Source organism: Actinia tenebrosa, unplaced genomic scaffold (assembly GCF_029948245.1).
Source record: "Actinia tenebrosa isolate PJP-AT-01 unplaced genomic scaffold, QUT_ActTen_1.0 PGA_scaffold0__85_contigs__length_37466705, whole genome shotgun sequence".
Taxonomy (NCBI): domain Eukaryota; kingdom Metazoa; phylum Cnidaria; class Anthozoa; order Actiniaria; family Actiniidae; genus Actinia; species Actinia tenebrosa.
Window position 1 is genome coordinate 25,330,861 of NW_028292569.1, and position 25,245 is coordinate 25,356,105.

Consider the following 25,245-nt stretch of genomic DNA (forward strand, 5'->3'; position numbering starts at 1 on the left):
TTCTGGTACTTGGTGCTTTATCGAATCACGAAAAACCTTCGTACTCAACCGATACACACCTCTTTTCTTTTCTCCAGCCTTAATTCGTGACTCGTCATCTTCCAAAGACCGCAACGCTCAAAATATTCCCAATACGCGGCCAAAAAAAATTAGTCTTGAAGCCAACATTACAAGCAAGATAACGTAGCCTATGATATCATTGGCCTGTTCTTAATCGAAATAAGCTTACTTGAATGTCTTAGTGAATTTATTTCATTATCACCTCAGAGAAACAAGTGCGCATGAGTGCTAATATCGATAAAACAGAGACAGAGTACGTCGTTGGCCTCTCTCATGGACAAATTATTGCTGTTTAGGCAAACGATGAATCGATTTTGAATAATTTAATGTTCAAATTTCCCCCTTATTTTATCGGTTGAGAGCAGTGCTGGCTTTTCTTTGGATACGCATTGATAAACGAACAGTGTGATATCCTTATCGCGCCAGGACATTGAGAGAAATATCTTCATAAAGCTTCATATGCCAAATATATGGGTTTTTTTAAACCGACAAAAAAAGAATGTTTGAGCTTATTTTTGTAAATGTCTTATTTACTTGACTTTGTTATGTTAGTTAAGTTAGCTTTTGGTTACCATCCTTACTTAGAAACCAATGAGGTCTCTAATCGAGAAATGTCATCTTGTCAGAAATAGATTATTGCATTTATGATTCGAATAAAATTTACATAGTTTTTCTTTCGTCCAACGTTTGCCCGCACGTCCACCTGTCCGGCAATCGATGTTTCAGTCGCTCGGGACAACCATCAATACCGTCTCTTCTCAACTAACGAATCACTCAATTCTTCACCAAAATGGCTTTTTGAAAAAAATCGTCTGATTTATTTGGTTTCGATATATTCATTCTTTCATAAGCCACATTGAAAGGTTTTTCCTTCTAGTAGTATTGCAGTTTTTCGTCTATTCCCATGTTGATATATCTTTTATTTTCATTCCCGTGGCTTTAATTCGACGGTAAAGAGCTGAATTATTGATCGTTTGGGACTTTACGAGTAGGAGAAGGCAACAATCTATTTTTATTTCCTTTATAATTCAAACCCGTCTGGAAAGCGACTGTACACTGGTTCATCATGGATGTGTTTTCAAGTTTCTTCGAGCAACAAGGATAGCGTGATGTGATATGAATGAAAGATGTATCTTTTCAGGCCAAAACAGACTCTTTTTTGACCATAACTAAGGAGTGTGTACCGGTGTTTTAGGAGCTGTAACTGGCTATCTAACGTTATGTTTTTGCGCTTGAATCCTGCATTGAAGTCAAGACCTCAGGATGAAAATCGCAGGCAAATCAATAGAGAATCCGCTTTAAACCCAGTCCGAAATCCACCATGTCGGCCAGTTAAACTACCATCGCTTTACCCAACAGTTTCATTAAATTCTCTTAACTCAAGCCCTGGAAGACAGGAAAACCTAGAAAATTGGCTCCATGTGGGCTCTAATAACCCAAGTTTACGAAGTTCGGCATCAAGTTGTCTAGGACGCGAGGCAAATAGCGACGGATCAGTAGCAAATGTGGATGACACTTGCCAGAGCGCGCCTCAGTCACCAGCTGCTGGAGGCAACAGAGTCAAAGGTACTCCAATAGTCTTAGGCGCTACCACTGTCCTGAGAACAAGTACAACAGCATTGGGAGTAGGATCAGAGTTTGCTTCGAATGCAGTTCAAAGTGTTGAGCAACAGATAGAGAGCGTCGAATGTGAGGTGAGTGTATTTGTGTTTATTGTTTATGAGCTCTTCCTTTCAAAGTACATGTATGTAATTTGTAAAACCTTTCAGCACTTACGCACTTGCTAATTCCGTGTTGCGATACATATCTGAAAAAAGGTTACCGACCCGATTTTTTTATCAACCTTCGATATTGAATCCTAAAAAAATATTTCACATGAGCTCAGTTTTATCTATAAATTATCGTTCGTCATTGTTCTTTTTCCTTGCATAAATTAATCTTTACTTTAAAAAGTAACAACTGTTTTGGACAGTAGGATTTTTTAAGCCTTTGCATGGAAGCTAGTAAGTTCGCCTGCGGTGTTTTAACTTAATAACGCATAGCACTTTGGCTCGTTCTGTTGTCATCCCTTAATGTAATTTGTGATGAAAGGGATCGCGCGTGAAAACGAATTCACGTTTCGGTTTAAACTCTGTCAACTTCAGCCCTCAACCGTTACGCCAGAACGTCAAAGTATTACAAATATGAAGTGAATGACACGATGTTGCGTATATATACTTCGTACAGATCATGGAAACTGGTCGCTAGTTAGATATTAAAATACGACAAAAATTCAAACCAGATAACTATATTACAGTCGATTCGTATGGTCGTCGTCATATGTACTTGTAAATATTTCAGGAGTTAGTCGGCCTTAATATTAATCAATACAGTTTGATGTCTAGCTTGTTTGGCATCGGGGGTTCAAATTTGCATTGTTCGACCACCAATTAACAGGTTGCACTCGAAAAAAATTTTAACCTAAAAGTGACGCAGAAAAAAAAACAAAACATATATTTCTGGGCCGTTTTCAGTAAAACTGACTGCCTCTGTTTAAATGTAAATTTATATTGAACGTCTTATGATTTGCTGAGTTAGTAGGAAAACTTAGAAGTTGAGTTCAAGGGTATATCATAAGAATCGCAGAATATCGTGTATTTAAGAATAAAAATTTAACAAAATGTATTAATGTAGATATTTCTTTTTCCAGATATATTTTATTCTTCAGAGATTATACTTAATTGATTCTTGAACTTACTCAGTTTTTTTCTTTTCCAAATATTTATTTATTTATAACTGTTTTTGTTTGTCTAAGATAGTTTTTTGGAATTTTTCAACGTTTTTATTTTTGATAGTTTATTCCTACACAAATTGCATCTTTTCAAAATTTATTCCGTTAGTATAGCAGCTTCAAATCGAGGTTGAAGGCAATATTTTAAAATTCATTCTACATTGCCTCAATTTGGAACATTGATTCATGTCCACGGGGGGGGGGGGGGGGGGGGGATGAGGTCCACGGGGGTGGTGGGGGGGGGGGGATGAGGAAATCGAAAAAAAGGTTTATTAAAGATCATTAGATATCATCATAGTTTATTTCCGTCATCAAAAAACCTTAGTCATATAATTTTTTTCTTTCTTTTTTTTTTTTTTTTTTTTTTTTTTTTTTTTTTTTTTTGCCAACAATGTGAGGAAATACGTTAATTTAATTCCATGACAGTTTGGTAATTTTTATATATTTCATAGCGAGTTGTAGCCGAACTTAGAAACACACTAAAATATACACACGAAATTGTCTTAAATTTGAATTAAATTTGGAGGTAAAAAAAACTAGCCTAAAAATATACTACTTGCTTAATTGCACCATGGACCACGTCTTGCCTAATGATGCTGAAGATCCTTTGAGGAAATTTCATTAAAGACGTTTCAGTTTTTACGAAGCATCTTTACAATTCTTATTCAAAATTTTGCGTAGTTTAATTACCGACTGAAACTAAAGACGCCATGAGAATTTTATTTGCTCAATAATTCTAAGCCAGAAGCTCACCAAATGTGATAAATTAAACGAATATGAACCATGTATACTTTAAGTCATTTCCAAAATTACTAATATTGGTGGTCACTTTAGGCTTATATCACGTGTAATTTGCCAGCTACTTATCTAATTTTCACAGCTCTGTTCTAGGACCATTGAAAATTATAAAATCTATCCTTTAAAATCCTTCTTGACTAAAGTTAGTCTAAATTCTCAGCGTACTGTTGAGTTCTAGAGGATATTATGATTGCAATGTTGTTGTTTTTTTGGCAATGTTTTTCAATGCAATTCGACGTAAGTAAAAGCAAACATCGAAACCAACAAGTTTGACAGTCTACGATTCTTGACTTCCGCTCAAACAATGAGTCTGTAATTCCGAATCTTCCCCTATTGACTTATGCGCATATATTTTTATTTTTATTCAAGAAAACCAAAGTATATACATTCGTTAGAAAAGCCTGTAAGAATTCGCCTTCCAAACTCAGTATCACGTCTCAATAAGGAAAATGTGACAAGATATAATATTAAAAACCATAACAGCAGTGAATGAAATTACGCGAGGGATAAAAACATCGATCGCCTGTGAAGTAGCGAAGAGGGGTCTCTTATGATTGATAGCCGAGAGCAATACCGCGAGCATTCTTACATGTAAAAACCGTATGTAATCTAGATGGCCTCACTGAGAAGCGGGCTTAAGACTTTTGAGAACCTGGATTAATATAAGTAAAGATCTAATGCATCTGTTAAGAGCATTGAGCAAAATAGGGGAAAAATGGTAATTGATGTTAATAGAAATTGAGCCTAATGTTACAACGAAGCATAGAAATCTTCTTCCTTATCACTTCTTTTATTATTGCTTCCTTCCTATTTCTCTCTTTCATTCATTCATTCCTTCTTTCTTCTTTCACTTTTTTCTTTCGTTATTTCGTTCGTCCTTTCTTTCTTTTGTTCGTTCGTTTGCTTATTTATTGTCTGTTTACCTCCAGTAGAATCTACAGATCTGCTATTTTATCTCGTCCTAGAAACAGGTTTCTACACAAACGAACAGTTTAAAGCTTTTCGTAGTCTGTGTTCTTTCTTTTTAAGTGAAATTTCTTTCTTTATTCTTTTCTTTTCCTTCCATTTATTCTTTTCATTATTTCATTCCTGTTCAAATCTAAATTTGAATTAAGCTATAAGTATAATATCAAAACTGCTGATAAACATTTATTCTGATAACATCAATAAAGATGCCTTCTCAAGGCCTCTAAGCTACAAAATCATCAAGCAAGTTATCAGTCGACTTGAAAAGCCAATACTAGACAGTATATGTACAGTATGATTAAAGACCCCTACATTTGTTATATTGACCGTGATATAAGCTTGGCGCCTTGTATGAACAATAAAACGGCTAGGTCAATGATCCTTTTTCACCGTCTCCAGATGGATTGATTTTCAGACCATGATTAGTGTTTTGTTTCACAAGGAAGAGAACATCGTATATGATGATGTCGCTTTTTTCTTCTGATTTCATTACGTTTTTCTTTGCTCCGCTTTTTGTTTTATTTTTGTCTTATTTTTGCTTTTTTTTTTTTTTTTTTTTCCTAATTTTCTGAATTTGAAAATTAAAACAACAAGGCAATGTTCAGATATATTCATTTGTCAGCTCTTTTTCATTCTCTCCATTTTGTTTTTTCCTTTTCTTTTATTTTCCTTTTTTGCGCGGCTTTCCGCTCTCTCTTTCCGCTTTCCTAAATATGTGAACTTAAAAAAAAAACAAAGAACAATTCTAAAAAATATTTCTTCATTAGAACAATGAAGCCTGAAATATTAAATATTTCGATATTTTGACCGAGTCTTGCAAAAAGGAATCCGGTTTATTTGTGCACAGTTTAAAGAAAAATATAAATGATGAAACGTTTAGTGGCGTTGCTTAGGCAACCAAAAAGGAATATTTATTTTCCTGCTATTCGCCATTGCGAACTTTTCCTGTAAATTTTTTCTTTTATATTAATCTTATATTCAATAGATAAATATACATTAACATAGCAGTATTTTTGTGCGCTTCTAATAAAAAATTCATTTCACAGACTAAACAATTACATCTTTTTTCACGTATAATTAATGCTGCAAATCCTTGAAATTTCATTACAATAAAATAAACAGATCAAAGTCAAGTCCATCATTCGAGAACGCGAATTTTAAGCCTTATTTTGAATAATAGATTTAAAAAGTTTTAAAAGATGAATGAAAACGCCGATCACTTCGCGTTCTTTTTTTCCGTCCGCCATGTTTGTTTTCTTGGATGATTTGACGCATTCGCATTTTTTCGTACACATTTTCAGCCCTGATTACCAACACTAGAAAAGCTTTAAATGTACATTTTAGATATTGTTAATGAACTAAGACGAAAAATATTTGACTCCAGGAAATAAGCTGTACACTATTTTAACTGATTTCGGCATTTTTACGTGACGTCATGGTGGCCATGTTGGTGCACAGTCTTCATATTCAGGGCCCGGTTTCACGAAGGGTGAATAGCGCTATCCGACGAATAAACCTTATTCACTGGATAAATTTATTGGATAACAGCATTGATTTATCCACTGGATAAGGATTTATCCACTGGATAAGGATTTATCCGTCGGATAGCGCTATCCACCCTTCGTACAAACGGGCCCAGAGTTATATATCGTAAGCTTCTATATATTTTTATGTACTCCAACATGACCGCCATTTCGAATGAAAATCAAGAATAGTCGGCAAGTCGGGTCAGCCCTCAGTGCACACAACCGCTGACTCGTTCAGTCTAGTCTTGGCAACCAATGCATTGTAATTCTATAATTTATTTTCATATCCAAGGTAATATCGCGTTTTTCATATTTGTCTATCAGTTATCTATCAAAAATAACGAGTTAATTTTTTTTAAAAAAATTACAAAAACCTTTAGAGCTTCAATTTTACCATCATTAATATGGCGGGCGTGACGTCATACGAAGGGTGATGATATTTGGCTCTGTGGGATCAGTCATGGTTAGCGTTAATTGGTCTTGTTGTTAGGAGTTTTATCTATCAACATGGCGGCCGTCACAGTGACGTCATGTAGAGACTGATATTTTACTTTGCGATATCAGTCATGCTTAGTGTTAATTGTTCGCAGTTTTGTTAACCAACATGGCGGCCGTGACGTCATACAAAGATTTTGCTATATCAGTCATGCTTTATTAACCAACATGGCGGATATGACGCTACTCCCATACCTGATCAATACTTGAACCTGCGATATCGGTCGTAATGGGTGTTAATTAGCGAGCTTTTTTCTTTGAACACTTACATGAGATGCGGTAAATTTACAGCCATTCTCAATCACGCGCCTTCTAGCGATTTTTTCTGTCGCGACGAAGAAGGTTTTGTTGGACGTCAATCACAAGTTTCCATAACATTGTCAGAAAACACAAAGCTATAAGGGCACATGCTTATAGAATGTCATGGAAACGTCTTGATTGACATCCACCAAAAATTTCTTTGTCTCGACAGAAACAATCGCTAGAGTGGCTCGTGTGATTGAGAATGGCTGTAACGAAAATTTCATAGAATGTGATCAAATTATTTCCGTTGACGGATAACTTAGTTATATTCTGGAAACTCAATAAATAATAATTCCTTAATAATAGCCACTATATGTGGGCGCTTCTGATCAAGATGGTCGATATCAGATGAACAGGCTATCGTTAGGTTGTCCAGTGCATCCATAAGATATTTTATGGTCACAAATCGATGAATGGTGCCGCTCCGATAGCTTTATGTGTGTTTATAGGCCCTTTGCAGTTAACGGTCACGTGTCTGTACTGGACTGCAAAATTTTTGTTTTTATATTAAATTGGTGATTCTTTTTAGCTACTTGTAAAGAACTGAATGAAAACATGTGTATCCAGTGTGTTACGAAATGCAGTTTTATTACGATCTCTCGAAACAGGTTGTAGAAAGTTTGTTTGCAGTCCAGTAAATTTCACCCTTGGGAATCAAAATGTTCATTCATTTGCTGTCAGTGAATTGATCAGCACGTGATTGCTGCAAAGGGCCTATTTCGTAGTCACTCAATATAAAAGTTGAATAGTTAATTCGCCTATAAATGGCTCTTCAAAAATTAAAACTTTAAAGTAATGTTTCTTGCGGTAGCATGTCAACGTGCACGCCAAATAAAACCGAGCAAGTGAGGGATCTGGGTCGAGAAACTTAGTGACGTCATCTCGGGAGTAGGCTCAGTGCCCACGCACACGTTTTCGTGTCTATTTGTCAGTCTGTATATATTTGATTGGCTGTCTGTCTGTTGTGTATTGTCTGTCTGTCTGTTGTATCTTACGTTTGTCTATTTGTTTGTCTGTCTCCGTATTTGTTTGTCTGCCGTTTGTTTGTTTGCATGTTTGTTTTTTGGCCGTCAATATTAGTTTCTTCAGTGCAACTTCAGTGGTTCTTCAAATCTGTGCGCACTTAAAGTGCGGTGTCTCCGGACCACATCGTTTCTATTTTTATTTATTATGTTGATTATCTTCTGGCTCATTCTATTCGCGGCTTTCGCTATCTTTCCCAACTTACTCACGAAACTGACTGTATGCGTATGTATATTTATTTGTATTGATGGTTTTCACGGCGGCCTTGTTGGAGAACTTTAACAAAAGAATTGGCAATGAATTCTTTTGTTATATCCTCCAACATGGCCGCCGTGTCTTTTGTTATTTAATTCTCTTGGGAATGGTAGAAAACCATCAATATTCAAAATCATATTGTCATCTTATGACGTCTAATATTTTCTGACTCAGGTAACGTGCGTGTGTGCGCGCACCTATAAATAATTATAAATCTTTATTCCCGCATACTGTGTGTTCTTGTCAAACGTCCTATGCTTCCTCTTTATTTTTTTCCCTTTCTCTCTATTTATACTTTTTTAAAGACAAACCATGAACAATATCTTTTGCATCGTGGTTGAGTCCTACGTGACTCATTACGAGAGAGCTCCCTTCAATACAGTTTTTTTAGAAACCGTCTTTTCGTGCTAATTGTAGAAATAGGTGACGTTGGCAAAAAAAGAAAATGTTTGAAGTGATTGTCAAAATATTTCATATCTCTACGGTTGCTCAATACATTTTCAAACTCTGAAACCCTGTTAGTCCGCTTTTAATCCCTGACGCGAACTTTAAGTGTACCTAGTGTTAACATGATTGATTCTAGCGCGCTTTTAAGTGTTTAGTCTTGGATGTTGATTCATTTCTACTACGTTATTGAAAAGAAGTATCTTGATTAATTTGACTTCTGTATACTTACAAAAATCAGTCATTAATCGTTGACGGCCCAGAAGTAAAGTACTTTTGAGTGGTCATTATTAGTTATTAGCAGTGCGCGACTTAGAAATTTTTGGAGCTATTATATTTTTTTTGTTAGGAGCAAACAATTGAGCTTATTGGTATCTTCCCGTCGATGACGGCAAAATGCGATAAGAACTAATGATACACCCATTCCAAGTAGAGGATCTGTTGTGGTTGGTACTATTTGTGTTCTGTAACACCAAATTAGAAGGATTTTACAAAAAACACTAAAAACTGGTTTATTTTGTGCACGCGCCTGTATTGTGCGCGCTCTTGTAAAATTCGTTTCGCTTAATAAGTATCGTGTTAGAGTGCAAATAATATACCCGTGAAATAGATAGCTAGCTAACTAATTACTAACTTTGTGTTATTGGTTGCCTAAGTCTAATTAGTCAAAGAAATAGGCGAGCCGTGACGGGTGAACTAGTGCACGTGTGCTACTCAAGGGCGCGCATTTTTAAATATTTTTAAGCACGCTGGCGAAAACTGAAACAATATTTTATTGTAAAAGCAGTTTCCTTCGTATAATTTGACATGTTCGCATTTTCGAATTCGTATCTGTTAAACAACAAGTGGAGCTTCAACCTTGATTCATGTTTTATGACTTGATATTCAGCTGACGACTGTATAATCTTCAAATTGTCTAGTGTTTAAGTCATTGCTTTTTCGTTCTTAAAGCTAAATTACAAACGACAATAGTTTTTCTTCATTAATTGTCCACACTGCGGGCAGAAGCAAAAGTGGCGTTCTACGAAGCTCAAACAAGTAGGGCTAATACGGTTCAAGCGAAATGGTTTTTGGACTGGCCAAAGCCAATACGCAGAAGACACCTGGAGTACTTGAACACAACATGCACATTGGAGTAATTTATGCCTTCCTCGCCATTTCCAAGGAACAAGTAAGAAGATTTTATGGTGAAGATCTTGGCGAATTTATATTTAACTTGCTTTTTAAATTATCTAATCAATAACGATTTTGATGTTCTACAAATTTTAATTATAAAAAAATATAAAGATTAAAATGGTAGAAAACACGTTTATTTGCGTACTGGGTCTTTTTTAGCTATAGTTGTTTGAGTCTTGATTTGTTTTAGTTTATAAATGCGTATTGTCTTGATCTTTAGCGTGATAAAACAAATAAAAATGGTAGAAAACACGTTCATTTGCGTACTGGGTTTTTTGTGTCATGATTTACTGCAGAATTAAATGTGCGTCTTGTGTCTTGGTTTTTAGCTCAATTCAATAAACTTGTTAGAAAAAAACGTTCATTTGTGTAATGAGTTGTTATTCTAGTAAACGCCCGTGCCCTTGTCATGCCTCACTGAATTCCTGTGTTGTCTAATTAAGCACTAACTATCTCCTATTTAATCCTAACTATTTCACGGGTATAGTAGTAATAAATTATGCGTTCGGTGTGTATATAATGAAGTAGAGAGAATACCCTACATTTCATATTCTGGCTGCGTTACCAGCGTGGTTGGTCCTTGTAGTGTAATGGTTAACACATCGGACTAGAATACCGAAGACGTGGGTTCGAATCCTGCCAAGGGCATTTGATATTTTTCTCTTATTCTCTCTATTGCACGGGTATATTATTTGCACTCTAGTGGACATGACGTTAGCGCATATTACTGACTTGCACTAGTGATGTAACTTAGACCTTTTATGTATAAGACATATGTCTCATGTCTGATTTTGACCCACTTTGTGAAGTTCGTGCTAGAATTTAATGAGCTCAGGAAACAAAAGCCATTGTTTGGCGAGTAAATTAAATAATGGTATATCAACGTCTTTATCTCTTATCGCCTACCCGAGTGAGACAAAGGATATTATTATATAGATATCAATGAAATATGAAGGTAGTCATGTCAACAGTGATATCTTCACATGTGACGGATATGATATCTTCACTGTGTAGAATGTACGAAGGTTTAGGACACCGGGTAAGTCCTCGTATTTCGCTCATCGATATCTATATACTGTAAACAGAACATTACATGACCACTTGGAGATACAAATTTTATCTTCTCGTGTTGAATATCTCTCAGTCGTTCACTCTGTTTCGGTGGGCACTAACCCCGAGACCCCCTCGATGCTCCTGCTTTCGGTGGGCCCATGCATTATCTCATTATGTCATACAAATTTTATCTTCTCGTGTTGAATATCTCTCAGTCGTTCACTGCGCTCACTCGTGAGAGATACCATCAACACTCGAAGATAGAATTCGTATCTCCGTATAATTCGTATCTATTCGTATATTCGTATCTAGATTTACTTTTAGTCTAGTTTAGCTAGAAGCTTTTCATAAAGCTAGTCTAGCATCTTGTGAGCTGAATTATGCAAATAAACTGTATTGTTTACATGCTCATTTCTTAGTTCGGCTTCAAGAGCGAGCCGATCAAAAATAGAATATACAAATGCTGTTCTTTGGCAAAACAAAAACTGCATCGAAGTCAAGGTAGTTCTAAAGGTATAAAGCTGTGAATGTGGAAATTGTTACAACCAAATTCAGGCTTCAGCCATATAAGATGTCATGAGATAAAAATGTTTATAGTCTAGTGAAAGTGGTGATCAAACAAAATCTAAAATTTAAACCTGTCTGATCTATTTAAACTTTTTTTAATTTAGGTATCTCGCTCTTCAGTTTTTCTTCTTTTCAAACTCTGCCCATTCATATAATCTCCGATTCCATGATATAATGAGATAATGCATGGACCCAGGAGCGTGATTCTGTTTGGGGTGGCCCACCGAAAGCAGGAGCATCGAGGGGGTCTCGGGGTTAGTGCCCACCGAAACAGAGTGAACGACTGAGAGATATTCAACACGAGAAGATAAAATTTGTATCTCCAAGTGGTCATGTAATGTTCTGTTTACAGTCAATTCAAAAAATGTTGTCGTCGACCAAGTCAAGCCTACGCGACTGGACCGAAAGGAACTCTGGGTAGTAATCATTGAAGCCGAGTTGACTCCAAAATTTTATCCGACTAGTTATGCCTGGTTTACAGCACGAACCTTCGTAGGCGAGCGGGAAGTGTTGAAGGAGACGTTTTTTTTAATGCCTTCATATTTTCGGAATTGTGAACTGAATCATAACTACTTTGATTTTCTTTCCCTAAACCCAAAGACATGCATTTGATGGATTGTTTCTCGCCATTATTATCTTATTACTAGCGGGAACAATTTATTCAGAACGAATATTTAACCGCTTCAGTGAATTTTACCCATATTCCTTTCGGTCCAGTCGCGTAGGCTTGAGCCGGTCGACGACAACGTTTTTTGAATTGACTGTATTATATAGATATCGATGAGCGAAATACGAGGACTTACCCGGTGTCCTAAACCTTCGTACATTCTACACAGTGAAGATATCATATCCGTCACATGTGAAGATATCACTGTTGACATGACTACCTTCATATTTCATCGATATCTATATAATAATATCCTTTGTCTCACTCGGGTAGGCGATAAGAGATAAAGGCGTCGATATACCATTATTTAATTTACTCGCCAAACAATGGCTTTTGTTTCCTGAGCTCATTAAATTCTAGCACGAACTTCACAAAGTGGGTCAAAACCAGACATGAGACATATGTCTTATACATAAAAGGTCTATTTCGTCTTGTGCGGAATATTCATCAGTCGCAAGTTTTCAAATAGAATTATTTCTGGCTGACAGCACATGGTGGCCAGTGTTTTTTGTTGTTGTTGTTGTTTTCTTGTTTTTGTTTTTGTTTTTTTTGTTGTTGTTGTTGTTTTCAATTTCTGTTTGGCAAAAGAACTCGCAACCTCCGCCACATCTCTGAAAATAAAAATAAATTAAATAAAAATTAATTAATTAAGGAAAGCTTATCATACTATTTTACTATAGACCAATTTAGATTGAGCGTAATGTTGCCCATTTCAGACCACGTGTCTTAAGAATAAGATTTTATCTTTGAGTGGTATCCATGTTAATGTATACTTCTCACAAAAAAGTAATACTCTAGGGAATGACGCGTGGTCTGAAATGAGAAAACATTACGCTTAAGATAAAATGGTCTATTAAATGTTGTCTTTTTGAACTTTGCGGTAGACAATTTTTATAGCTTAATTTTCAATGTTTAAAGTGTTTTTATCTCGGGAAACTAATTAAGCTCACTTATCTTGTGACTGTTAAGAATATAGATAAGCTCTTGGTAAATGTTTCGAGATGGATTGGATAATATAAACACGGATGCAGTACCAACAGAGTATGTGTACCGAAAGGGATTCCCTCAATTAATACTGACGATAGAGATGGCAGAGATAATGAAGACAACGAAGCAATCATCTACCTTAATTGATATTTTGTAATTAACGCTTTAAACACTAAATACTTTCTTCCTTCCTAGTTTTCTCTACCATTTTTCCTATATTCCTTTGATAATGCTTTTCTGTTTCTTCAGTTCTTTATTTTGTTTTGTCTTTTATCCTTTTTTTTCTGTTTTTCATTCATTTTTCCCTTTTACTGTTTATCACTGTATGTTGGAGTTTGAACAGTCACCTGACCGTATCAATAAAAATCTGCTTCCAAAACCACCCACACTGAGAAAAAAATAAATGAATTTGAATGAAGCAGTTTCAAGTATAAAGTCCAAAGTAACAGTGTTGTTTTCTTTAAGTGTTATCGATTTTATCTCCGGAGCTAGCATAGACTATCTAATTTAGTACAGGCTTTGGAAAGTGCTAGAATGTACTCTCTTAGAGCAGACGCACTATTTTTAGCTTATCTCCGAAATTGGTTAACACTTTTAGAACGTCAAACTTCAGGATTCCCGCTATTTTGTGTGCCCAAAAGGGCATATTGAACCACTTTTCGACTTTCTCTTTTACTTCTCTTCAATTTCAAGGTTTTCTATAGTTATTTTTATGGATTCTTGCAGGCTTTTCCCCCAGGTATTTTTAGCTCCATGTTGTGTATCTTCCCAGATGTATATTTTGTGGTTCAAACCATTGCGTAAATTAAAACCTTGGTAATTTAATACGTGCTTCATACGTGGTTTATTGTTCAAGCATCGTCTATAATAAGCTGCAAGTCAAAACACGTAAAAGGCCGAAGATGTTTGACTTAATGTCACTATATAGCGGTTTTCATGAGAGAGAAACATACGTTTACTTACAGACTTACACCACGGGCTACCCAGGCCATTATCCTGTGGCTTAAAAAACAATTTTGTACAAATTTTACGAATTTTTTTCTCTTTTAGCTTTAAAAGCTTTGAAAATATTTATTAAGCTTCTTTAACAGAATAAATTTGTAGAATTTGTAAAAATATTACTGTTTTTTAAATCACCAGTTAATGTTGGTAATTAAAAAAAACCATCAATGTATTTTATTCGATGTGCACCCTCCCTGTAAAAGTTCTGGTTACGGCCCTGAATAGCCTGGGCAGTCTGTGGCTTACAGCACACAAAAGGTACGACATGCTGTAAGAAATGCCTTTCAACGTCATCCATGTGGTAATTTATCCAATCACAAGACATAGTTACGGTTTCGGCAAGATAGGATTCGGGGTACGTACAGTACGAATACCAATTTAACGTATCGTTTTCCACTTGTAAAATCCGCCCTAATGACCGGCAATCTTTCAGTTTCTTAAATTTATACTTAAAATCGTTTGTAAAAATAATTCAACTGGAAAATTTAAAAAAAGACTTCTCTTGGATATTTCTCCTTTAAAAATGATCTTCAAATAATTTCTAGCATAAGTAGTTCTGATAATTATAAAATATAATCATTATCGTAAAATAATTTAGACTATCAATGAAGCGATTAGAAATGAAGCAATACGAAGCAATTAGAAATGAATCGTTCGATAGTTTAAGATAAGTACTAGTCATGAATGTAAAATTCAAATCCAAAAATGGTAGAATTTAATAAGTATGTGATGTCTAGAACGTACAGCCTATGGCGATGGCTTTATTAGCTATGAAATTCTCAGAAATGGGACGGCATTGCCTTTTTTAGTATTCAACTATCTTAAATCATTATTATTCTTATTATTTCTTCAAGTTTATTATTTCTTTATCTTTATTTGTTATATATTTTAATTTTGAGGACCCTTCAGTAACTGATTCATGTTGGTATCCTCAACGAAGATTATTTTTTATCATACACCTACTTGCAAGAACGTTGTCATACGATATTAGAACATTAGTAATTTCGTGAGAAAGTAATACATTAAAAGACAAAAGAAAAAGTTCAGCTTTAGTGATCTTCTTTTGTTTTTTAATATAATTCCTATCCCACTAAATCACTAAAGTTCTATGCGAAGAACATACTACAAACTCTAAATTCGTAATATATTCGTCTTTACTCCGCCATAAACATTAAAAATAATAATAGTGTGTTATATCCAAGATGCAGGATGTACAAAATAAGATCAATGAACAAACCAAAACTACAAAAAATCAGCTTTTCGACGCTTACATTATTAATGACCCAGACTCTCTGCTGGAAGAACCCTAAAAATGGTTCGTCATTTCCTCAAAACAATTTACACAGAAATTGTCGCGGATTCCTTCAAATTTGGCTCTTTATTTATGCTAGTTCTTATCACTGCCATTTATACATTTAAATTTCATATAGTATTCGCTATATCCTTCAAAATATCGTTGTTATTAATGTCGTCGCGACGTCATACAAGCATCTAATTTTTATTGTAGATTTTTTTGCTCAGTTGCCGACAAGGCGAGGAGGATTTCTCCAAATTATAAATATTTTTATTGAAAGAAGGTTTTTCTAGCTGTCTTAAGGAAGTTTTGTTTCTAATCTTTAATTAGACTTGTACACTTTACTGAATTCGAATATGCAAATCCCGAATACATATTACACCTTGAATGAGAAAATATACCGAAATGTTTAAAGATTCATTTAAAATTCGCGAAACCTATCGTCGGAATCAGATAAAAAAGCGGATTATTGGTGACAAGTTCGAAAGAAAAGTTGCTAAGTTCAGTACGTATACGATGTTGGTGTCTTTGAAGGTAAACTTTGAAATACTATTACAATATGTAATGATAAAGTTATGATTTGATGTCAAGATGACTGCAACCATGAGCAGTGCTGTTCGGGTTTGGATTTATGTTTTAGTTTAATTAAAAGGTGTTTCTTAAATGTTTTTGCTCGTTTGAATGAAGAGCTTTTCCCCTAGTTTTTCTTCAAACGAAAGAATACAATTTGATTAAGAAAAGAAGATCCTTTTTACAATATCAAATTAAAAATAAACAATATGTTCCAAGCTTGATAACATTGCAATCGCTGTGCAACCACAGGGACAACACTCTAAGTCAGAGATTGAATTTTTTGTTCTCATTTGAGCGAGCCACAGTAGGTCGAATGATACATATCCATCGTGCGCGCGCACGTCTCAACATTCGTTTCTTTTTTCACTGTTTTTCCTCATGTCCAACCACAGATATTTCAAACACACCACAAATATTTAATCGTTAAGATTGTGTTGACCCTCTGAATTTATAATTCACGAGGGTAGTAACATTTCGACTTGGTTTACAATCAACTGTGGCTTGCGATAAGACCGTAGTGACACAACAATGGTATAACCACACAGCGGCAATAGGACAGGTGCAACGTACATAATTGTCACCATAGGAACTGCTCTGTGACGTCAGCATATCGGGTCGAATAATGGAAAACTAGCCGGTTAGTGAGCGAGTATTACGTAGAAACATCAATCAGGTAAAATGCCCGGCTAAAGAAGACCTAGTGAAAAAATGCTCGAAAGTCTGTCTAGTACACTACGCGTCGGTAACACGGCCCCAGATTGGTATTGACAGTGTATTTACGCTCCAACCCGCCTAAATCGCTACAGCTAATCAAATTTCACACAAGGCAGAAATAGAATCATTTATCCGCTAAAAATTTCCACGCTGCATTGGCCACTTTTTGACCAGAGGACTTTAATTATTCCTTGACTTTGGAATCGAATATTTTGATGTTGTGATATCGATGGCTCAAGAACTGGCTGCTCGAACAACATCGCTTACTAGCAATGAAATCGAGTGCTAGCTTTCGACTTCATGCCAAACCTTCTATCGCTAAGTCTCCTTCACAAGAAAGCAAAAATGAGACTTCGTCACAGGGTTCTTCAAGTGAGACCAGCAAAGGAACATCACCTACATCACCTAGTTCTTTATCGAACGAATGCTTCGTGCCTCTACCTAAGGAATTATTACAACAACCACTCGAAGATTTTGATCTTCCCAACAAAAACGTAAGTTTGACAATAGAGCTAGTGATTTAAAGATGAGAACGACAAATATATCTGTTTTATTGTCTTTTTTCAAATCCTTTTCTAGTAATATTGTCTTTTTAACAATATATTAAATTACAAATTATCCTTTTTCTAAAAATACTAGTAGAATTAGGAAATAAGAAATATATTTTTGTCGTAAAAGAAGCATAATTACAAGACCAATTTTGAGGCTGAATTTTCGTGAAAAACGAACATCAGTTAAGGTACACCAACTGCTTTTTAGTCAAAAAATGATTTGTAAATAAACTCCAGATATTTACACAAATATGGCTTCAAAAATCGTACTGCAGTCAGGAATTATCGAAGTTTGTGAAATCAAAACAAGATTGTGGACGTACCTATGATGGAAGTTTGTATTTTAACTGTACGAACGACACTTGTACAGCCGCCGATATGGAATACCGCCGAGCTTGAAATAACAGTTCTTTATATATTACTGATTCTATATATATTATCATTTACAGCTACGAATGACGGCAAATAGTTTTTTTTAATGATTTTTTTAAGGAAAGCAAAAAGCGTGATGAAAATTCTTTTTGCTTACTTTCTTGAAAACCTAAACTCATGCAGTTCTACCATGTTATAAATATCAACTTATCAGCTTTTATTACAATTATTTATTATTAAACACTTTTAGAAAAAAAAGAGTTTTATTGACGATTTAAGCCAGCCAACTTCTCTTATCGTTCAAATTCTCTATAAAACATTTCTTGATTATATTTGTGCCATTAGTAATCTAGCCTTTTAGTTAGTGCTGAGTTTAAAATCCTGACATGTTCAAAATAATCGTTGCATTTTACACCTTGTGAGCAATATATTTTATAATTTTTTCGAGTATTTTTCTACTTTTTGACCTTTGTAATCTTTCAGTTTTCAATAATATCTCAAGATCTTTATCCAGGAATCTCTTCTCCAGAAAATATTATAAATCAGGATTTGCTAAGTGAGATGTCAAAGTTTGGCTTTTTTTAATTAGAATTTGCCATGCAGCGTTTTCAACATGTTTTTTCTTCGAAATTACGAAAAAATCTCCTTCAAGTTAACATGTACGATAAAGTAAAATTCATATATATTCGAATTTGGCTTAAAAACCTCATTCCTTATGTCATATCCGAACTAGCTATAAATATGATTATTTTTCGAAGCCGAGACGCAAAATTGAAATAACGAAAAGATTCCAAGTCAAACGGTAGTCTAGGTACTACCCACACTTTCCGCCAAGGAGTATATCAAATAAGACTATTGATTACAATACTAGTTTTTATGCAAATACACATCAAAATCCCTGTTAGCTCTTGAAATATTTATTGATGTTTTTCTTATAGGACACTGATTCAAAACTCCTTTATTCATCTTTTTATCATGCAACTCAAGTAATTTATCTCCAATTCATGATACGTTATGTCGTCTAAATAAAATACACTGTATGCAACGATTATAATACACCCCAGACAGTTTACTTGTTACTTTTGAGCCAAATATTAAGTTCATCCTAAATGTTTTCTCGATTTTTCTCGAATATGACATTCGAGAAAATGTGTGAATATTCTTAAAAATTAGTGATTCAGTCTTCAATTTTTTAACCGATGTTTCTTCTATAAAGGAAATAGAATGTATTGTCGTAATAACAACAGAATCTAGAAGCTTCTTATATTAGGTTATATTTATACGGTGTGAGTCTAATGCCACGTTTAAAGTAATTTTTTTCATACCCAAAGGAAAATAAGATGTCATTTTGTACATGAAGTAATAAAGCCTCGGACTTAATTTTACACGCTGTTTTTTGATGCGAATTGAAACTACTAGATTCTTTTTATTTTTTCATTTATTTTTGATTCTTTATTTCGTATTTGATTTTCCCCTTATAAATGGATGTGTTGATTTAAATGCATTGAATATTGCTTTTAAATAAAATAATTGTACATCTGTCTTACATTAGTTAAACGTGATTTCTTATGTTTTCTGTCACACAAGAAAATATAAGAATTACATGATGTCAACGCATCATATATGAATAAGCAACCACTTAAATAAGCGTTCGTGTTCAAATATCGAGTAGGAAAGGGGAAATATGGTGAGAGAAAAGGAAAAAATAACCTCGTTATGAGAATATCTTATTACATAATCAAAGTTCAATCAAAATGTTTTGCAAAATCATATTTGAATAAATGTCAATGTCTTCAATGTCGAACACTGAGAATCGCTTGAAAAATTAGTTTGATCACATGACCTAAATAATATTAATCACGTGATATCTGAGTTAACCAAAACGATATCTTGCGATTTAACTTTGAATTTTTCAGATATAGGAAGTATTTTCGGTGTTCATAAAGATTCTTTCTATCGGTTGCTAAGCCATCATCGCAGTATTGACTTCCCTAATGTGTTTTTTTCCTCCATAGTTTAGATCTTTAATACCTAGACAGCCCTATTGCATGCTCTATCTTATCTTCTCGCCGACGTTTGAGATTACGTTGCCATAGTAACTTCATTGCGAAAAACCTAGTGTTTTATAATTCCGTATGAAAGACAAAACAAGCGACATCCAAACTTCATCCTTGACATAAAATTGCTTTTATAGTTTCTACCTTTTGACGTAAAAATGACGCTCGCTTGAATCCTTAATTATTTTCGGTTACTACTTCATCAGTAAGCTTACATATAATAGTTCTAATAAATATTGACTATTTATACGCGTAGTACTAGCCTAGACCTCGTTTAAATCATACATGTGAGAGTAATATTAGAAACAAGTTAAATGGGAGGTTTTGGCTCTAAGCCCAAAGGGATTTCTCAGTTTGTTACCTGAGAGTGCACATCAAAAAAGATGAGACAGACTGTTAGCCGCCGTTATGACAATTTCTCACTTATTCAAAGGACTAAGATAAATGGCTTCATTTACTACACCAACTCGCTGGCTATATTGAATAATTACTATTAATAAACTGATATACATTAGGGGGAAATTTGGTTAGAGAAACCTTCCTATGAAAAAATATGCAGCGACGGTTAATTGTATGTCTTCTTTCATTTGAATAAGACGCGTGTAAATCATCATTTTATGGGATAAAATTATTGTTAACATTTTCACACTTCTTTGTTAGACTCTATCATTCTTCACACTTCCCTGCTAGCAGAGCCTATTTTCCTTTTGTTTTGGTTGAGAGAGAAAAATACTCTGCCGATGTAGGACGTCATTTCTGTCGCGCATGCGTGGCGTAACTTAGCAACGCTGTCATGATTTTGACAGCCGCTCTCGTCAAACAATTTTTGGCGCCACGGTGTGTTACATTTGCTCATGCGCACTACATGTAATCGGTTAAAAACCGGTTTTAAAACTGGTTTTGTTCGTCCACAATGGTCTCCTTCCTCCCCGCCTGAAAGAAGGGAGAGAAAGAGAAGAGAGACTCTGCTAGCAGGGAACCTTGACAGCACAATATCATCACCAATATAATCATCATTATCATTATTATCAAAGATCTGTTATCATTCGTCCTACATTTATCTCTTATCATTATATTATCTGAGTGTGTTCGCCAATGACATGCCACTTTAATAAGATCAACAATCCACTGTAGTCTTGGTCTTGTATCATCTGAAGTTAATACATGACAATCAATTGGCATATGAAATCCTGTCTGTCTGTCCGCAGCCATCTGTCCATTATCACTCATATATATCTGTTCCTCCAAGGTTTTATCAGGGGAAAAGAATAACCACCCTCGCTTTTTAGTCCTACGGCCATTGCGTTTCTAATTTTAGATTATCCTGGTTCTATATTAAGAAGATCAATAAAGCACGCAGGTTGACTACATAGACTACGCGAGGAGCCAGAACTGTTTCTCCGCCTCTATTCTGTAGGAGTTGAGGAATGCATGCTTAGCCACGCGAACAGATGGTCGATAGGCTTGTTTGTTACATAAATTGAACATGAACATGATGCATTAATGTGTGCGCACACAGGCTAAAGTCATGCACCATTTAAGAGTATATGAATGTCTTTAATTTTGGTGCAACTATTTTTGGAGTGCAACCACGTGACCGAAAAACCCTTGAAATATAACTAACAATAAACCAGCCGCCATCTTGGTTGATCTAACGAGAGAAGCTTAATGAAGAATGCTTTGTATTGTATAGTCAACCAACATGGTGGCTACTGAAAAATCCTTTGAGATATTATAAATAACAATGAACCGGCCGCCATCTTGGTTAATCTAACAAGAGAAGCGTAATGAGGAATTCTTTGTATAGTCAACCAACATGGCGGCTATGACGTAACCTTTACGTCATAGCCACCATGACGACTATTCCTAATTACACTGATATCGAGGTGGAAATACGTGCGAGTGGAAATCAGTAGAATAGAGTTCTATTCCCATCCATAACAAAGTAACGCCTTATGCACAAAGCATCTTATGAAACCCTGTAAGTCCACAAGTCTTCAAGTAAAAGCAGGATGCCAAAACAACGGTCTAAAAATAACCATACGTCTTGTGAGTGACACATTTCTCATATTCAAAACCCCCCTCAGAGGCATCACAAAAAGACAAGAAAATAGACTCTACTAGTTGCTAAGGAAGTTACATTGTCTCCTGAATGACATAACTCTTTCTTACGTTTGCTTCATTGTAACGTAGCTCTATATCTCACAATACCATCGACTCCAAAAGATTATTGCCAGCACGTACCAAAATAATCGCCTCCATCGATAAATTATTTAGAATCTATGGTTACTACGCTTCACGGAAGTCTTTGAGGCTCTAAGGCCATCATGGTAACAACGCGGCATGACTCACTATTTTATTTTACAATAGTTTCCGCTAGCAATGATGGTAATTCTCAACGCAAAGTCATTCTGTATTTACATGTGAATTGGTTTTTGATTGGATTTAATTGTTCTATGAGAAAAGCTTCAGAAGATTTCTGGCAGCGTTTTTTAGTTTCCTTAGTACCTTACACATTAGAGATTGAGTTTTCTCATAGTACTAGCAAAAGTCTCATCCATTCACAATGGTTTCCCATTTCCAATTCCAGACACGTGTCATTCCCAAAGAAATAATTTTCAAAATAATGAAGAATAAGAGAGCATGGAATAGAATTATTAGTTGCAAATCACATCAAATGGAGTAGCAATTTAAATTAATTTTTTTAAGCAAAAACATTTTTTGATTAATTAGTTTTGTTTTACAATTCGTTTTTTCGTCTACTAATATCTTAGATTTCCACATCGTAAATGATTTCAATTTTGTGCAATGTCTTTTTCAAAACAATTTTCATTAAGATCCCCTCTAGAAATCCCCCTTATGAGCTATTCATTGAATATTAAAATGAATGGCTTTCAACCTCTCTCTCTTTCTCTTTCTCCCTCTCCCTCTCTCTCTCTCTTTTAAGAAGGTTGGCAAGTCGATCTACGGTTTAAAACAAATTCGAGATTTTGTTCCAATTTCTACCCTTATTACAATGTATAAAGCATTAATACAGCCCAAGTTTGACTACTGCGACCTTGTTTGGAGCAATTTGAACAAGGGTCAAGCAGAACGTCTTCAAAAGCTTCAAAACAGAGCTGCTCGCATCATAACCTATCAGGGTTATGATGTGAGGTCTGCTGACATTTTGCAACAGTTAAACTGGGACAAATTGAAAGAAAGACGAGAGGAAAGACTGTGTTCATTCATGTTTGACGTTCTCCATGAAAATTGCCCATCGTATTAAGCAATTTATTTAATATGAGGTCCTCGGATTCGAGCACCTATAGATCTAAATTAAGAGGGAACGATCAAATTGAAATACCATACATCCCAAAAACAGACTTTTTCAGGAGTAGCTTTTATTACAGAGGGGCTAAGATGTGGAACTCTCTCCCCTCTGAAATTAAATCTGCTCCAACAAAGAATGAATTTAAAAAACGTCTGATGAGATGGCGTGCTGTCAGTTCTCAGTAGGATTTTTTTTTCTCTTTGTTATTTAAATCATTTCTAATATTTTTCAACTTTTTAGGATTATATATTTATATTTTATCAATCAATAACGACTTCCATGTAAAGAAGTTTTATACTTATGGAACTATCGTTTTTAAATAAAGGTCTGTCTGTCTGTCTGTCTCTCTGTCTGTCTCTCTGTCTGTCTGTCTGTCTCTCTCTCTCTCTCTCTCTCTCTCTCTCTCTCTCTCTCTCTCTCTCTCTCTGCTCAAAACTATTTTAATCGCGACGAAAGGCAATAATAACCTTTGAGTACGTGCTGCAAAGTTTGGTTATTTATAGATTCCCCCTTACGAGAAAATACGTACTTGATGACGCCAACCACGAATTGAATTAAAAACCACTCGAATGAAGAAACATGTTTTACCTTTCGTATCACTTTTATGATCTTTTAGATTAATAAATGTATAAGAAATTAATTCGTTACGGCTCATCATTAGTTTTTAGTTGTTATTATTATTTTATTATAGTATTTTTATGGTTATTATGTTTTAAGTTACGAATATTTCTGTTCATTAAACTCGGATTGCACTTAATTTTAACTTTAAAACCGTGAAATGAAAATTTATAGCCAATAAAGCATTAATAAAATGAAATAATGAAATAATATTGATTTGATTAACCAATTCCATGAAATCATTCACTTTATCTTATTTAGCAATTTTCGTTACCATATATTTTTCTAGTTCGTTAATTTAAATTTTATTGATATAATTCTTGTTGTTTCATTGGTTTTGATATTTTGCTTAGATTTTTCTAGTACCATATTTTTAGTATGTTAATGTTATTGGTATCTTTTCTGTTCTTGTATATTTATGTTCAACATTAATTCGTTAATTTTTGCATAAAAGTTATGGAATTTTATGTTGTTTTATTGTAGACCTTTGTCGTGGTCGCCAGTAGGTTTGGTAAACAGTATGTCTACAGATTCAACAAAGCAAAATCCTTGAATTTATTTGGACCACTTCATCCATTTAGAAAGGCGATCATCCTTTTTATTACTAATCAGTATCCTTTACACAAATATCGTATAGTGGCGTCATAGCCCCCATCTTGAATTGAGGAAATTTAGCAAGATGAGCTTTGTTTATCAGCGGAAGAAATCGTAATGGTGATATTGATGATATGTGACGATGATGAAGGTGATGGTGATGGTGGATGTGGTGATTGTGATGATGATGATGGTGATGATGATGGTGATGGTTATGATGGTGATGATGATGGTGATGATGATGATGATGGTGATGGTGATGATGATGGCGAGGATGAGGATGTTGTCGTTGAATAAAAACTAAAATACGCGCGCTCATGCGCCGTGCTTCTCCTGACGATTATTGAATGTTCTGCCATTCCACAAGTAATTTATAACTGCACACAGCACAGCACAGCAAGTTTTTCTTCTTTTATAGAATACAAATTAAATTAAGCGTTATAAGTTAATGACGCAACTGAAAATGCGCGTGCGTGCTGTGTGCTCTCATAAAGCACTCGCTCCCAACCAATCAGAACACGAGATTTATAACAGTTATTTCATAATGCTGATTATGTTGACGTTGGTGATGGGGATAAAGATGATCCAGTAATGATTGTGACACTGATGGCGATTAATTCTAATGATGCTGATGGGAACTGTGATAATAGTTCCAATATACTGTGTGTTGTGATTCAACTTTTCCTTCACCTTTAACCAGATTTTTTGAATTTTTTATACTTCTTACAATAATAGTAAACTGTATTTTTCTCGCAATCAAAAATGCACCTGAAGAGCCGGAGTAAGTACCAAATTATTTTTTATAATTATTTTATTATTATTATTATTATTATTATTATTATTATTATTATTGATAATAATACCAAAAACTAAAACCATCGTTTCCCGCCATGCTTTGCTTATATATATTTGCTTATATAACTTTCACAACCACTACCCACTAACAGACCATGTGATCGTGACAACCATGCCTTGTGATATAGTCCACAGCCTGTAGCACAATAGACCTAATTCGTTGCGTTACAATGTTTTCCCATTTCGGACCACGTGTCATTCCCAAGAGTGTC

General features: G+C 34.9%; 1 protein-coding gene and 1 long non-coding RNA gene across 3 annotated transcripts in view; one reads left to right on the top strand and one right to left on the bottom strand.

Moving 5' to 3' along the window:
* The first annotated feature begins 772 nt into the window (after positions 1–772).
* LOC116301158 (sodium channel protein 1 brain) overlaps positions 773–25,245 on the top strand; it is a 44,538-nt gene continuing 20,065 nt past the window's right edge. The window contains exons 1-3 of one of the 2 annotated variants that reach the window (XM_089037343.1): positions 773–1,754; positions 24,068–24,195; positions 24,879–24,959. In XM_089037343.1, the coding sequence (XP_088893469.1) occupies positions 1,281–1,754; positions 24,068–24,195; positions 24,879–24,959 (683 nt within the window). In that variant the 5' untranslated portion in view covers positions 773–1,280. Of the gene's footprint in view, positions 1,755–16,622; positions 17,168–24,067; positions 24,196–24,878; positions 24,960–25,245 lie in introns of those variants that run through there. The other variant, XM_089037347.1, reaches the window with a different exon arrangement.
* LOC148913930 (uncharacterized) lies at positions 12,396–17,614 on the bottom strand. The gene is made up of 2 exons (XR_016121241.1): positions 17,548–17,614; positions 12,396–12,714 (listed from the first exon to the last, which is right to left on the bottom strand). It is a non-coding gene; the product is annotated as an uncharacterized LOC148913930 (long non-coding RNA).